This window comes from Mustelus asterias, chromosome 4, assembly GCF_964213995.1.
Source record: "Mustelus asterias chromosome 4, sMusAst1.hap1.1, whole genome shotgun sequence".
Classification (NCBI taxonomy): Eukaryota; Metazoa; Chordata; class Chondrichthyes; order Carcharhiniformes; family Triakidae; genus Mustelus; species Mustelus asterias.
In genome coordinates, this window is record NC_135804.1 from 13,368,216 (window position 1) to 13,384,837 (window position 16,622).

The 16,622-nt window shown below is 43.4% G+C and overlaps 1 protein-coding gene across 5 annotated transcripts in view; it reads right to left on the reverse strand.

Annotated features, from left to right (window-relative positions):
* Positions 1-209: 209 nt before the first annotated feature.
* c4h16orf46 (chromosome 4 C16orf46 homolog) overlaps positions 210-16,622 on the reverse strand; it is a 40,397-nt gene continuing 23,984 nt past the window's right edge. For 3 of the 5 annotated variants that reach the window (XM_078210572.1, XM_078210570.1, XM_078210571.1), the window contains exons 2-3: positions 15,763-16,016; positions 2,526-3,966 (exon numbers count right to left, since the gene is read on the reverse strand). In XM_078210572.1, coding sequence (XP_078066698.1) covers positions 2,953-3,966; positions 15,763-15,984 — 1,236 coding nt within the window. In that variant the 5' untranslated portion in view covers positions 15,985-16,016 and the 3' untranslated portion in view covers positions 2,526-2,952. Of the gene's footprint in view, positions 772-2,525; positions 3,967-15,762; positions 16,017-16,622 lie in introns of those variants that run through there. The other 2 variants (XM_078210574.1, XM_078210573.1) reach the window with 2 other exon arrangements.

The following is a 16,622-nucleotide window of genomic DNA, read 5'->3' on the forward strand; positions in this document are numbered from 1 at the left end:
TGATCATAATGGCGGAGCAGGCTCGAAGGGCCAATTGGCTACTCCTGCTTCTAATTTCTAAGTTTCTAAATAGAGTCTAATGTCTGGGTCTGAAAGTGCTAGTCTTGTGGGGGAATAGAAAGATTGTATGTGGGAGGATGACCATCAGGAGAATTTTGACACAAATGATATGTTTGCTCTATTTGAAATAAACAGATATATTAAAATTGCTTAAAATTAATCAGTTTTAATATAAAAATTCTAAATTTTCCAGGGGTGCCTGCTTGGACTATTCTCCCCTCTTTCAAACCCCCACCGCCTGATATGCAGCATCAATTTCATCCTTGGAATCTTTATTATTTCTTCAGGCTTCCATGTTCTCCTGACAAGTCTCAGAAGAATAGCCTTCAAATTGTCGCTCTGTTTCAGTACAGTGCAATACACAGAATCCAGTGAGATAGAGTGCAACTTTATGCCTGTGATTTTACCATGCGGCTCCCTCTTAAACTCCAGCTATATTAACATGCAGAGGTGCCTATCCTTTGGGAACCCCTATCGTCTCTGATTTTATACCAAACATGCTTGAGAACTGATCAGTGGGTGTGATGAGGCGCAGAACAAAGAGGAAAGTGAACGATAAATAACTTTTCTTTATATCTATGAAATATAAGACTTGTAGAACACGTCCGGGGGTAAGTTTCTTGTTTTCATCTTCAATTTAGTCCAAGGTATCGTTTTGAATATTCCATGATTCTGCATTCTGCAATGTTTTTCCAAAGGTGGGCGATGTTTCTAGGAGAGAACAATTGTGGTTATTGTTTAAATCAACATTGATGAAATAAACCAACCACTATGTGCTATAGTAAGAAATCTCTCAACACCAGGTTAAAGTCCGACAGGTTTATTTGGAATCACGAGCTTTCAGAGCGCTGTTCCTTCATCACTCACCTGATGAAGGAGCAGCGCTCCAAAAGCTCGTGATTCCAAACAGACCTGTCGGACTTTAACCTGGTGTTGAGAGACTTCTTACTGTGCCCACCCCTGTCCAATGCCGGCATCTCCACATCATGCGTTTGGATGTAACACAATCCATATTCCGTTGATTCCAGATTATCTCAACTCTAGTTAGGAAAACGGGATACTTGAAGTCCTCAAGTTACAAGGCAGTTAATCAACAGTGCTGTTCGGATGATCTCGATCAGTTTGTGTTGACCTCCAATATTAGATTGTTGTCTGAAAACTTCTTTTACATGTTATGACCTCATTCCTCAGTAACACTTTCGGATGAAAGTTCAGGAAGCGTACAGTGACTGTAATTTCTTTGTTAGAATATCTGTGCTTATTAACATCATGCACAGATATTCTCATAGGTGAACAACATAGACTAACTGTAATAGAATTGGGTCATATCTAGGTTTGGATCAGGAAATATTATCCAGAGTTGCTACTCCTGATCGCTAACCAGTGATTTTTCTGAAAATGTAATAGCAGGGGGGCGGCATGGTGTCACAGTGGTTAGCACTGCAGCCTCACAGCACCAGGGACCCAGGTTCAAATCCAGCCTTGGGTGACTGTCCGTGTGGAGTTTGCACGTTTTTCCTGGGTCAGCGTGGGTTTCATCTAGGAGATTTGGTTTCCTCCCACAGTCCAAAGATGTGCACTTGGCATGTCATAACATTCAAGGCCAAATGCTGGCAGATGGGAGGTCAGGTTTTTCTAATGTGTTGGTGCAGACTTGATGGGCCCAAGTGCCTCTTCTGCCCTGTATGATTCTATGTGTGGGTTAGATTGATTGGCCATGCTAAATTGACCATTAGTGTCCCAAGATGTGTAGGTTAAGGACAATAGCAGGGTAAATACATGGGGTTACGGGGATGGGGTGGGGGGTTGGCCTGGGAAAGATGCTCTGTCGGAGATTGGTGCAGACTCAATGGGCCAAATGGCCTCCTTCTGCACTGTAGGGATTCATGGAGAGCTGGTGAGGATTGTGCACAAATGTGATGGACACTCAACTGTGCAGGTTCACACATGAATAGTGACTATTTTGGGGTGAAGTGTTTGGGTAGAATAGTGTTTATGCAGGGATGATTCAGCCCTTCCATGGAGGGAAGGAGGATATATAGTTTTGTCTCCGTGTTCAGTTGGAATTTCATGTTGCAACTTAGCAAAACCCTAGAGGATCGGTTTAAATTCTACCCCAACAGATTGGCGATCCTTTTCGTGAATGATTTTGTCTATAATGAATCTTATATCAGACTTGTACTAAATGCAATAAAACCAGAAAATACTGGAAAGACACAGTAGGTCTGGCAGCATCTGCGGAGAGAGAGAAACAGAGTTAACGCTTCAAGTCTTCTCTGAAGAAGTCATCCTAATTCGAGATGCTGTGTTTCTCTCTCCACGGACTGCTGAGTCTTTCTAGCATTTTCTGGTTTTATTTTGGATTTGCAGCATCTGCAGTATTTTGCGTTTATTAAACTAGATTAAATTACAAAGTTGTCTTGCTTTTGTTGTTCTCATCCGACGCTGAAATTAAATCATTGACACGAAACGTACAATGCATTGTGGCTATTATAATTTAAGATCTGTAGGTGCATTGAAGGATTACATTAAGGTCCTGTAATATTAGATTCCTTTTTTTTAATATAAATTACAGAAACATTTATCATTATGCAAGTGTGAATATAGGTATCCAAATACATCTTTGCATCTTTGCTGTTCTCTAATAATCTAATAAATTGTGTGTTATATTTCTAGATTGCTACATCCCTTTCTCTGTGACACCACAATAGCCCATCCAGTCCCGTGTGGCCTCAGGATCAATGAAAGGTCTGTACTGAGTTAGCTAATCTCAGCCAGGAAGAGGAGGTGGGGGGTGGAGGTGGAGGGGGGAGAGAGGAGAGACCCTAATCGGTGTCGACAGCCATTACTGTGGAAGTGGGGAGGGTAAACAGGAAAAAAAAAACAAGAAGTCTATAGAAATTTATGTGGCAATATGGAGATTGGTATACTGGTTCCTGTCAACAGTGGTGGCCCAGGCTGTGGGATCACGGGGAGAATATCTCTCCCTGCGACATTCTTTTGTCTTATTCTACTTAAATGTTTATTGCTTGGGGCACTCTGACTGAAAGTAGATTTACCAAAGTCGTCTTGCTTAAAGTTCTTTGTCTGCTCTTTTACCGTTTTGGGGGGCTGCACCCTTACACTGTGGCACTCCATTACTCTAGACACTGGGGCACCATTGATGGCCAGGTTCTCATGGCCTGGCATCAAAGAATATTGCCAGCACCAATGATTCATGGTGTTTAGGAAGGGAATCCTCGTCAATCCAACAGGAACAGAGGTTTCTGCCTTTTGGATCTTGCCGACCTGTAACATGGCCACATTACAAGCGTGGGCTCTAATGTACAAATTGTCTTTGTTGTCATCGTGCTTTGACACTACACTCACAGTTTGCAGATCTCGGCAGCCATTTTGTATGCCCAAACAAAACGTTCGCCCTGTTTTGAAACCTGAGACAAACATTTCGCCATTGGCCATTTTTACAGGCGGCAGCACAGAGAAGTGTTTTTTTACTGGGGTCTGTTGATCGGGGTTGTGGGTAATCTCGGACTCGGATTCCTGAGATGGGGTGGCGTTAGTCTCGGCCTTGTTATCTTGGACATGGATTTCTTGAGTCGCTTCGCTTGCGTGCCGCTGCGGAGGCGTGGTGCTGTACGGCTGCAGCTTTGTTTGTGAAACCGGAATTGTTCTCTCTGCAAAGGAGTTAGTATTCTTCCCTGTGAAAATAGGCGACATTGTACTGTTGGATGATTTGGACGAAGGGCCAGACTGGTCAACATCTTGGACACTTTTCCTTTCTGAGGTGGGCACCATTTCTGCACAGAACACACAGTGGCTCCCATTTTTCTCCTCTTTCCTTGATTTCTTTAACTTCTTCAGAGTATGGAAGGAGGAATCGGAGTTGCCCCTTCTCCAGCCATGCACCTATAAAAAAGAAAACCTTTTAAAATTACGTTAGCCAAGGTGGCAAATGACTATAGCCTAAAGAAAGTTTCTTCACTTCATTTTCCACATGCATTAATGAGAAAGTAGGATGGTACAATTTTGTCTTTTAAAAAGCATTTAGACAGTTACATGGGTAAGATGGCTATAGAGGGATATGGGCCAAATGTGGGCAATTGTGACTAGCATGGTGGCTTAAAAAAAAGGGCGGCATGGACAAGTTGGGCCACTGTTTCCATGCTGTAAACTTCTATGATCTCAATATTGATCAGTGTCTAATCATGTGTAACCATTGCTCCAAGTTGCCATTTAATGGAATTTAAGTCAGATAACCAACTTCTTCCATTTAGAACCAATTTGTGATAAATCATAGACCTCAATTCTTTCCATTTTAATATCATGACATGTTTTCCAGTTACGTGGAGAGAGTTTGTGAATCTCTGCAGAATAATGTCACATATTGCACACTGGGTAAGGACAGCCTCCATTAGCCTGAACAGCTGGCGTTTATAAATGTAACATTGAGTAAAGAAATCTTATGATCTTCAGCTCTTCCTAGACAGCCCCAAGCTTTGGCTTGTGGGGCGGCACGGTGGCCCAGTGGTTAGCACTGCTGTCTCACAGCACCAGGGACCCGAGTTCGGATTCCTGGCTTGTGGAGTCTGCACGTTCTCCCCATGTCTGCGTGGGTTTCCTCCAGGTGCTCCGGTTTCCTCCCACAGTCTGAAAGACGTGCTGGTTAGGTGCATTGGCCATGCTAAATTCTTCCTCAGTGTACCCAACAAGCGCCCAGAGTGTGGCGACTAGAGGATTTTCACAGTAACTTCACTGCAGTGTTAATATAAGCCTACTTGTGACTAATAAATAACTTTGAAACGAAACTTCCTTGGCATTGGTGACAGCATGGAATCATACAACTTTGAAAGGAGACCATTCAGTCCAACATGCTTGTGCTAGCTCTTTAGAAAGAACTGTGTAATTGGTCCCACTGCCCTGCTCTTTCCCCATTCCCATATCCTTCTGAAAGTTACTGTTGAATCGGCCTCCATTTTCCTTTCAGGCATTTCAGATTATAACCCAATAAGTGAAAAGATGGAAAAGGCAGGATAACGCTTCAATAAAAAGTCCACTCGAAAAATAGCTCTGAGACATTAAAATAGTTACTCTCACTCAGCCATTTATATGTCCTGTAACATTAGGCACTTTAAAAAAATGTAATCCTACCATGTAATTTAGATATCCAAGCTCTGAATTTTCCTATAATTATTGTCCTTGAACTCCCCTGTAATCATTAGTGAAAAATCATTTATTCCCTTCCACTATATGAATATTTTACAATAATTGTCAACTGCACTCAAAATTATGTAAAATAGAAATACTTTGACATTAGGCTATAAATGCCATTATTATTAACTTAAACTGCTTCCATAATATCGAATACAGCCCTGTTCAGAACAAATAGTTAGAGGTTTATAGAATGAAGGAGATAGTGGTGAAGTGGTAATGTCACTGGACTAGTAATTCAGAGCCCGGGGCTAATGCTCCAGAGACATGCAATTCAAATTCAATTAATACAAATCTGCAATTGAAAGCTCGTCTCAGCAACGGTGACTATTAAATTATCATTGATTGTTGTTAAAAACCCATCAGGGTTCACTAATGTCCTTCAGAAAAGGAGATCTGCCATCCTTACTTGGTCTGGCCTACATGTGACTCCAGAACCACAGTAATGTGGTTGACTCTTAACTGCTCTCTGAAATGGCCTCGCAAGCCACTCAGTTCAAGGGCAATTAGGGACAACAGATCCTGGCCTTCCCAGCGGCACCCACATTTCATGAAAGAACAAATTTTTAAAATGATAGACTCTACACATTACAGCTACTGATCTCAGACTACCCCTGTACAAAACATGCATGTGGGTACACCTGCTATCCATTGCACTCTGGTGAGCAACAATTGATTTTTACTTGCACAGGGTGGCATGGTGGCACAGTGGTTAGCACTGCTGCCTCACAGCACCAGGGACCTGGGTTTGATTCCCGGCATGGGTCGCTGTCTGTGCGGAGTCTGCACGTTCTCCCCATGTCTGCGTAGGTTTCCTCTGGGTGCTCCGGTTTCCTCCCACAGTCTGAAAGATGTGCTGGTTAGGTGCATTGACCATGCTAAGTTCTCCCTCAGTGTACCCGAACAGGCGCCGGAGTGTGGCGACTAGGGGATTTTCACAGTAACATCATTGCAGTGTTAATGTAAACCTACTTAACATAGAAACCCTACAGTACAGAAAGAGGCCATTCGGCCCATCGAGTCTGCACTGACCACAATCCCACCCAGGCCCTATCCCCATATCCCTACATAATTTTACCCACTAATCCCTCTAACCTACGCATCCCAGGACACTAAGGGGCAATTTTTTAGCATGGCCAATCAACCTAACCCGCACATCTTTGGACTGTGGGAGGAAACCGGAGCACCCGGAGGAAACCCACGCAGACACGAGAAGAATGTGCAAACTCCACACAGACTTGTGACAATAATAAATAAACTTTAAACAAAGCTGCAACTGATTTAATTTTAATATCACTTGGCGATATTCCATTTTCAATTTAAGTTTGCTCTGAGTCAGAATTACACTGCGCTGTTTGTAGTCTCACAACACCAGGTTAAAGTCCAACAGGTTTATTTGGTAGCACGAGCTTTCGGAGCGCTGCCCCTTCATCAGGTGAGTGAAGAGTTCAGTTCACAAACAGGGAATATATAGACACAAACTCAATTACAAGATAATGGTTGGAATGCGAGTCTTAACAGGTAATCAAGTCTTTACAGGTAACAGACAATGTGAGTGGAGAGAGGGCTAAGTACAGGTTAAAGAGGTGTGAATTGTCTCCAGCCAGGGCAGTTAGTGAGATTTTGCAAGCCCAGGCAAGTCGTGGGGGTTACAGATAGTGTGACATGTGACTTACTGTGCCTACCCCAGTCCAACGCCGGCAACTCCACATCATGCACTGTTTGTGAAACTGAAACATGACCTATCATGACTTTGATCACATTCCACTTCATTTTAGAATACTTGGGAGCCAGAATATTTACGAGTAAAATCATTTTTACATCAATGTCTGTTCAAAGTGATGGTGAAATGCCCCAGTAAAATTATCCTACCAGTGCCTAGCAATTATGTGGAAAACACTGCCTGAGACCAAATACATTAGCAGGGTGAAACAGTTAAACGAGCTATTGCACTTTATGGTGTGATCTGGATCCCTGAAGTTGTTAAAAATAAAAACACATTGCTGTATATAAGATGAAATAAATTTGTTTGACAATAAAATGGATTTTAAAAAATAGTTTTGTTATTATGCAGTGTATATTATCCAACATAAAACATTTCATAGTAAAGAAGTCATTTGCTTTTAGTAAACTTTTCCTAGACAAGGACAGAGGCAAAGTTTTTGGGATGGTGTTAAGACGCATCAGCTATGATCTCATTAAATGGCGGAACGTGCTCAGTGGGCTGAGTGGCCTGCTCCTCTGTTCTGCCTTACCACCAGTTGGATCACAACAAACAATTTAGGAGGAGTCACTGCAATCTGATTTCTCTGTTTCTCATTAGAGACTGACCCCCTTGACTGCCAGGTACAGCATAGGCAAGTTATCAAACGCCTTTTTATATCATTGCTATAAACATTAAAAGCAAAGAAGGAGTGGATCTTTGAGTAGCTGTTAGCAGGCAACATCTGAAATTATGACTTTCAAAAGGAAATTGGATGAACATCTGAAGATTTTTTAAAAATTGCTGAGTGACGGGGAAAGATGGGGCACTGAGATCAGAGTTGTTCTTGCAGACGGACAGGATAGATATGATGGGCTGAATGGTCTTCTGTGCTGTAACCATGCTGATTCTTCTTCCAAACAGCATAAAAATGCATGCCATATTCCCAAATAGGCCACTAGCAAACTGGAATCCTCTCCAGAAATACCTTTGTTAAAAACAGTGAAGACATGTACAAGGCGTTTGATAAGGTGCCCCATAAAAGGCTACTGAAGAAGATTAGGGCACACGGAGTTGGGGGTAGTGTGTTAAAGTGGATTGGGGACTGGCTATCCGACAGGAAGCAAAGAGTCGGAATAAATGGGTGTTTTTCCGGTTGGAGGAAGGTAACTAGTGGCGTGCCGCAGGGATCGGTACTCGGGCCGCAACTATTTACCATTTATATAGATGATCTGGAGGAGGGGACGGAGTGTAGGGTAACGAAGTTTGCAGACGACACAAAGATAAGTGGAAAAGTGAATCGTGTGGAGGACGGAGAAGATCTGCAGAGAGATTTGGACAGGCTGAGTGAGTGGGCGAGGATATGGCAAATGGAGTATAACGTTGAGAAATGCGAGGTTATACACTTTGGAGGAAATAATAACAAATGGGATTACTATCTCAATGGAAACAAATTAAAACATGCTACCGTGCAAAGGGACCTGGGGGTCCTTGTGCATGAGACGCAAAAGCCCAGTCTGCAGGTACAACAGGTGATCAAGAAGGCAAATGGGATGTTGGCCTATATTGCGAAGGGGATAGAATATAAAAGCAGGGATGTCTTGATGCACCTGTACAGGGCATTGGTGAGGCCGCAGCTGGAATACTGTGTGCAGTATTGGTCCCCTTATATGAGGAAGGATATATTGGCATTGGAGGGAGTGCAGAGAAGGTTCACCAGGTTGATACCGGAGATGAGGGGTTTGGATTATGAGGAGAGGCTGAGGAGATTGGGTTTGTACTCGTTGGAGTTTAGAAGGATGAGGGGGGATCTTATGGAGACTTATAAGATAATGCGGGGGCTGGATAGGGTGGAGGCGGAGAGATTCTTTCCACTTAGTAAGGAAGTTAAAACTAGAGGACACAGCCTCAAAATAAAGGGGGGTCGGTTTAAGACAGAGTTGAGGAGGAACTTCTTCTCCCAGAGGGTGGTGAATCTCTGGAATTCTCTGCCCACTGAGGTGGTGGAGGCTACCTCGCTGAATATGTTTAAAGCGCGGATGGATGGATTCCTGATCGGTAAGGGAATTAAGGGTTATGGGGATCAGGCGGGTAAGTGGTACTGATCCACGTCAGATCAGCCATGATCTTATTGAATGGCGGGGCAGGCTCGAAGGGCTAGATGGCCTACTCCTGCTCCTATTTCTTATGTTCTTATGTTCTTATGACATTATACTTGTTACAGAAGCAAGACCATTTTAAAAAAAACGTTCAAATCGTCATTTGGTCGTACTAAACTTGAGTATCGCTGAAAAGGACATTTTGATGCTTTTCGTCTTGCACTCATCAGGACAATGGCAAGAATAACAACGTCAGTGGTAACAACAACTTCATACTGTATGAAGAGTGGTTGTCAAGTGGACTCTGGTTGAAGTGTTGTCATGGAGAATGCACCAAATGATGATGATTGACAGTCAGCTGCCAAGCATTGTTTGAAATTTTAAACCAGGCAGCTTGGGTCTGGTCCAGGCTTTGTCCTGGAGGAATAAACCAGTGAACGGCTATCACTTATTTCATTTAGCTGAAACATGCACAATGGGAGTACCTACTCTTTCTGCCTGCAAAGAATAGAGCCCTGTGTATTAATATAGGTGGCATCCAAGACATGCAAATGCATCACACTGTGAGCCCAACGGACAATCTTAAATTGGTTGTCAGTATAATTTTTAGTACACTGAGGATTATTTAGCAAATGTTCTCCAATCGCAGAATCATATCTAATGATTAGGTTTGATATCTAATCAAATCTAATTCCAGAATCATACTGGAATATATGATTCCAGTATATCTAATACTGGAATCATGCCCAGTATGGGCTGGCTGGGTATGGTCTGTACCTTTGCCAGTCTTTGAGATGTACAGCTGACATACCTAGCGTCGCACTGGCACTGAAATTCATATACCACATTACTCATTTGTGTGATAGGCAGAATGCCATTTTGGCTAGATGGCAGCATTCTGTTAGTGTGAATAGCACTTGTGTTGCTCTTGCATAGTAGTAGCGTGAAACAGCTAGCTTCACCTGTTGCTCAAATTTTTGAGATCCTTGCCCTTGCAGGGTAATGTGGGCGGCACGGTGGCACAGTGGTTAGCACTGCTGCCTCACAGCGCCAGGGACCTGGGTTCAATTCCAGCTTGGGTCACTGTGCAAACTCCACACAGACATTCTCCCCGTGTCTGCGTGTGTTTCCTCCGGGTGCTCCGGTTTCCTCCCACAGTCCAAAGATGTGCGGGTTAGGTGTTAAATCGACCCTGGTGTCGGGGATTACCAGGGTAAATATGTGGGGGTTATGGGACTAGGGCTTGTGTGGGATTGTGGTCGGTGCAGACTTGAAGGGCCGAATGGCCTCCTTCTGCACTGTAGGATTCTATGATTCTAATCTGAGGTAGACTGGGCATTTTTCAGGGCCGAAGGTGACTGCCCATTCATGAGCTTGAATGATATATAGGAAAATAGTCTGATCAGGATAGCCATTATGCTGCAGGATGCCTTTAATACGTTCTATTTCAGCCAATATGCAAGGAGTAGAAGCTGGGTGTCATTCCATCAAAGATATGTTTTTCATGGAACCCAACAAAGATGTTTGCAAGAGCCAGGCCTAAGGGGATCCCATGGCAACACCATCTATTTGATCATTCATGGTGCCGTTAAAGCTGAACTCAACTGCATGAGTTGCCAAGTTGATGAGCTCAGTGGGTACAGATTCACGCAATGGTGGTGGGTCTAGGTCACCATCTTATGGTGCTGCAGTGCTTCCATTGGCGAATAGGCTCGCAATGTGAAATGAGCATCAGCTTCCAGGCACACTCTTTGGAACAAGATTGTAGATTCACTGCAGGTATTTAAATGGGTGATGTTTCAGGCAGTGATATCAGCCATCACCTGGAACACATCCAGCTCCCATTTAAATCTCTGCTGTCAATCTACAATCTCGTTCCAAAGGCCAGCCTCTTGGGTCACCAGTCTCCTGGAACTTGTTCTGATTACCAGATAGGAATTTCTCACTTCTTTAAAAAACCGTGACATAAATTTGAGCTTTTTGTTTTTCAGATTTTTAAAAAAGTCTTACTTTGCCTCTACCTGGAGCTGACCTGTCTGATGTAGCTTATGTTGTCTGGTTCAAATATTGGTGAACGGGATTGATCAGAAGGTCTCTTTCTGTGCTTTCATACCTGAGTCCATACAGATTTGAATCAGCGTTGTACGGGAACCAAGGTCAGTCACAGTGTGATTGGATGGCTGTAAAAAAGGGGAATACCAGTACCTGAGCTGTTGGCTGGGGTAATGGGTGTTTCACATGGACCATTAACTAACAAGAGGCTAAATGTCATCAGCTTGAAAACAAACCCCTTTTAATGCTGTCACAGTCACGCCTGATAACAGCTCCAAACTGACATAATAAATGATGTTGTGGTAGGAGAGGAAGACTGGGATAGACTGAATTAGTTGACAGAAAGCCTGTATGGAATCGATGGGCCAAATAGCCAACCCCTGAGCTGTAATGGTGAAAATGTTTACAGATGTTACCATAGCATAATTAGTCTTGCAGAATTCAGTGATTTCTAATTATAGTAAAGGGTATAGGAGGCGGGGGAGAGGGGTCTGCAGGGACAGGAGGTATCAAAGATTCCTAAGGTAGTTCAGGAGAAACTCCAAGGGTGAACCAAGGGCTGATTCAAACAGTGTTGACACATATCATCAAGGCTTTAACCCAACGTATAAATGGAGTAATTTAACTCTGTTACACCTTCAACTGTTGCTCAGATGTTGTAATTTATCAAGTGCTTGTGCTGAACAAAGTTTAATTGCTGCAACCAATATGTGTGATCACTTTGCGCACAGACTGAAGGTGCTCAGCAATCAGGACCCTGACCTTCCGGTTAGTTGCCATTTTAACACTCGATCCTGCTCCCATGCCCATATGTCTGTCCTTGGCCTGCTGCAATGTTCCAGTGAAGCTCAACGCAAACTGGAGGAACAACATCTCATCTTCTGGCTTGGCACTTTACAACCATTACATCGAGTTCAACACCTTCAGATGATTAGCTCTACCCCTCCTCCACCCCTTTGTTTTCATTCTATTTAATTTAAGTTATTTTTTTTACTGTTCTCTACCTTTTATTTCTTTATTGTCTTTCTTTATTTTTCCCTCCCACTTTTCCCCCTTTTTTATCCCCCTTTTCTGACCTTTTCTCCCCTTTTCCCCTTTTTTCTCAATTTTACCTCCCTCCCACCCACCTCCCCACATCTTCATCTGTCACAGCTTACCCTCTGATTTCAGCTTCTCTGCCGTTTATCCATTCACACCTTCTATACTCTCTATGGACTGCCATTAGCACCTCTTAGCCTTTCCCCTTGTTTTTGTGGTGATGATTCATGTTTCGTTCCCTCACCCTGCAGTATAAATATCTCCCACTTTCTACGCCTTTTAGCTTTGACAATGAGTCATCTGGACTTGGAACATCAGCTCTTTTCTCTCCTTACAGATGCTGCCAGACCTGCTGAGATTTTCCAGCATTTTCTCCTATGGGCCAACATTGAATGGTTGGATATGAGAGTTTATCGACAGCTAACAAATTGGCACCTCAGGTGGGATGTTGATGGGCAGTTAATATCTTTTGCTTTTAATTATTTAGTGAAAGAGAAATCCGAGGACTGGTATGGTTAACGCAATGCAGCCAGTTAAGGAAGGGAAGAGATAACAAATAGGTTAGACCAAGGAGAGCCAATGGATGTTATCTATCTTGACTTCCAAAAGGCCTTTGACAAGGTGCCTCACGGGAGACTGCTGAGTAAAATAAGGGCCCATGGTATTCGAGGCAAGGTACTAACATGGATTGACGATTGGCTGTCAGACAGAAGGCAGAGAGTTGGGATAAAAGGTTCTTTCTCAGAATGGCAACCGGTGACAAGTGGTGTCCCGCAGGGTTCAGTGTTGGGGCCACAGCTGTTCTCTTTATATATTAACGATCTAGATGACGGGACTGGGGGCATTCTGGCCAAGTTTGCCGATGATACAAAGATAGGTGGAGGGGCAGGTAGTATTGAGGAGGTGGGGAGGCTGCAGAAAGATTTAGACAGTTTAGGAGAGTGGTCCAAGAAGTGGCTGATGAAATTCAACGTGGGCAAGTGCGAGGTCGTACACTTTGGAAAAAAGAATAGAGGCATGGACTATTTTCTAAACGGTGACAAAATTCATAATGCTAAAGTGCAAAGGGACTTGGGAGTCCTAGTCCAGGATTCTCTAAAGGTAAACTTGCAGGTTGAGTCCGTAATTAAGAAAGCAAATGTAATGTTGTCATTTATCTCAAGAGGCTTGGAATACAAAAGCAGGGATGTACTTCTGAGGCTTTATAAAGCACTGGTTAGGCCCCATTTGGAGTACTGTGAGCAATTTTGGGCCCCACACCTCAGGAAGGACATACTGGCACTGGAGCGGGTCCAGCGGAGATTCACACGGATGATCCCAGGAATGGTAGGCCTGACATACGATGAACGTCTGAGGATCGTGGGATTATATTCATTGGAGTTTAGGAGGTTGAGGGGAGATCTGATAGAAACTTACAAGATAATGAACGGCTTAGATAGGATGGACGTAGGGAAGTTGTTTCCATTAACAGGGGAGACTAGGACGCGGGGGCACAGCCTTAGAATAAAAGGGAGTCACTTTAGAACAGAGATGAGGAGAAATTTCTTCAGCCAGAGAGTGGTGGGTCTGTGGAATTCATTGCCACAGAGGGCTGTGGAGGCCGAGACGTTGAGCGTCTTCAAGACAGAAATTGATAAATTCTTGATTTCTCGAGGAATTAAGGGCTATGGGGAGAGAGCGGGTAAATGGAGTTGAAATCAACCATGATTGAATGGTGGAGTGGACTCGATGGGCCGAATGGCCTTACTTCCGCTCCTATGTCTTATGGTCTTATGGTCTTATGGAAGCTTTTGGTGTGTCGGACCCAGCAGTGTTAAACAGAACACTGAGAATGGCAAGCTTGACTGAAGTTCAGCAAGCCAGAGTAAAGAAATTAGACAAGTTGCGTGACAGAAACTGCTCAGATCAAGGCTTGCTTATGCCGAATGAAGTTTGATCACTGCCACCAACATGGGTTAATATCGAATCATTGGATATCAGAGTTTATCACAAGGTAATTAAAGTTCAAATGCACTACAGTTCACTCTGCAGGCAAAATGGCACTCAAAGCCACATGAAGGTCCAGGACAGGCTTGACAGATCAGTTGGTCTTCTCCTGCCAATAAACTTATTTTGTTGTTCATTCATGGGATGTGTCCTTTGCTGGCTAGGCCAGCATTTATTTTCCACTCCTAATTGCCCTTGAGAAGGTGGTGGTGAGCTGCCTTCCTGAATTGCTGCAGTCCACGTGATGTAGAAAATGTAATAAGAAATAGGATTAGGAATGGGCTCAAGTCTGCTCCATCATTTAATAAGATCATGGATGAACTTTTATATCAAATGCACTTTCCCACCCTATTATTTAATTCCCTTAGTGCCCAAAACTTTATCAATCTCAGCCATGAATTTACAGAATGAGGAGAATCTACAGCCCTCTGGAGCAGAGAATTCCAGAGATTTCACAACCCTCTGAGTGAAGAAATTTCTCCTCGTCTCAGTTCTAAATGATTGGCTCCTTAACTTGAGACTATGCCACCCTAGTGCTCGACTCTCCAACCAGAGGAAACAGCCACTCAACATCTATCCAATTACCAACTCAGTGGGACTGCCTTGGTTCCCATTATTGTGGCCAGAGCATCTCCAGCAATGGCTTCATTTCCCGCTCTCACAGTGTCCTGTCTATAGTTGGCTCCTTTATCTACATGCTGAACCTTGGCAACATCATCCGGAGACATGAAGTCAGCTTCCACATGCAATGCTGACGACAGCCAGCTCTGCCTCTCTTCCAACCCCCTCAAGTCCTCTGCCAGCTCTGTGTTGCTAGACATCTTCACCAACATTCAAACTTGAATGAGTTTTTTAAAAAAGTTTATTTATTAGTGTCACAAGTAGGTTCACATTAGCACTGCAATGAAGTTGCTGAGAAAATCCCCTAGTCACCACACTCCGGCACCCGTTCAGGTTAATGCACCCAACCAGCACGACTTTCAGAATGTGGAAGGAAACCGGAGCACTCGAAGGAAACCCACGCAGACGTGAGGAGAACGTGCAAACTCCACATAGACAGTGACCCAAGCCGGGAATCGAACCCGGGTCCCTGGTGCTTTGAGGCAGCAGCGCTAACCACTGTGCCGTTTAAATGAGCATCAAGTTCCTCCAATTAAACATTGGGAAAAGTTCCAATGCAAGCTCCCAACCCTTGCCACTGGTCACATGAGCTCCCAAAACTAAAACTGAGCCACTCACCCGGATTCTTGTTTGGCTCCTGGAAAACTGGAACTTCTGGCTTTTTGTTGTTAATGGTCGCTATGGACAAAATCATTTATAATTGCTCTCCTGCTGCCCCCCCCCCCCCCCCCCCCCCCCCACCTCCCTCCAGCCCACGTGTGCTTACATCTGTCAAAAAAATGTTACGCATTTCAATGAAATCACCTCTCATTCTTCCAAAATCAGGAGAGCGTAGGCCCATTTTACTTTATCTCCATTTAAAATGCCCCATAAACGTTTATAAGCCAAATCAAGGAAAGCCAGGAGCCAGGTTAAATATTTTCTTCACGATTAAAATGTCATCTAATTAGTTGAATTTAGCAGGAAGTTCTGAAGTGGGAATGTTGAACTACTTACTGCATCGTCCCATCCATTACAGATGATGAACTGATCCACCTGCTTTTGGTCGTCCTCATAGGTTTCCTCACTGACTCTGATAAGAACATCTATGAGTTTTCTTTCAGATTCCCAGGAATGGAGAAAATGGGTGGGACTTATCGCCATTTTATTGGTACAGTTGGGACTATCGGAGAACGTTATCCTTTCACAGTTGACCATGTCTTCCTCCTGAAATTCCATTTTCCAAGTAAGGTTTTCACCAGACGATTTCTCTGTCGATCGAAGTGAGGCTTGCAGTTAATGCCTTATTACATTCAAGGTAAAGCAAAATCATTAAATATTAAATAAGACATCCTATTTACTATTTAATGACTCTGCTTCACATACAGTTACTATCATTTACTCCACTTTTAAAGGAGAAAGCCTCCTCAAAGTGTGGCAAACATTTTTGTTTGCAATCACACAGAATAGGATGATCTAAGTCATAAGGTGGCATCACATCCATCAAAGATTCAAATGTTTTCAAAACCAACCATATTCAGAACTATAAGTTCTGTTTTGGCCCAATAATGCATTCTGCATTACATGTCTCACGCTGTCTGCGTACAACAGTATAATAAGAAGTTTAACAACACCAGGTTAAAGTCCAACAGGTTTATTTGGTAGCAAAAGCCACTCAAGCTTTTGGAGCTGCAAGCCCCTTCTTCAGGTGAGTGGGAATTCTGTTCACAAACAGGGCATATAAGGACACAAACTCAATTTACATGAATAATGGTTGGAATGCGAATACTTACAACTAATCAAGTCTTTAAGAAACAAAACAGCATGAGTGGAGAGAGCATCAAGACAGGCTAAAAAGATGCATATTGTCTCCAGAC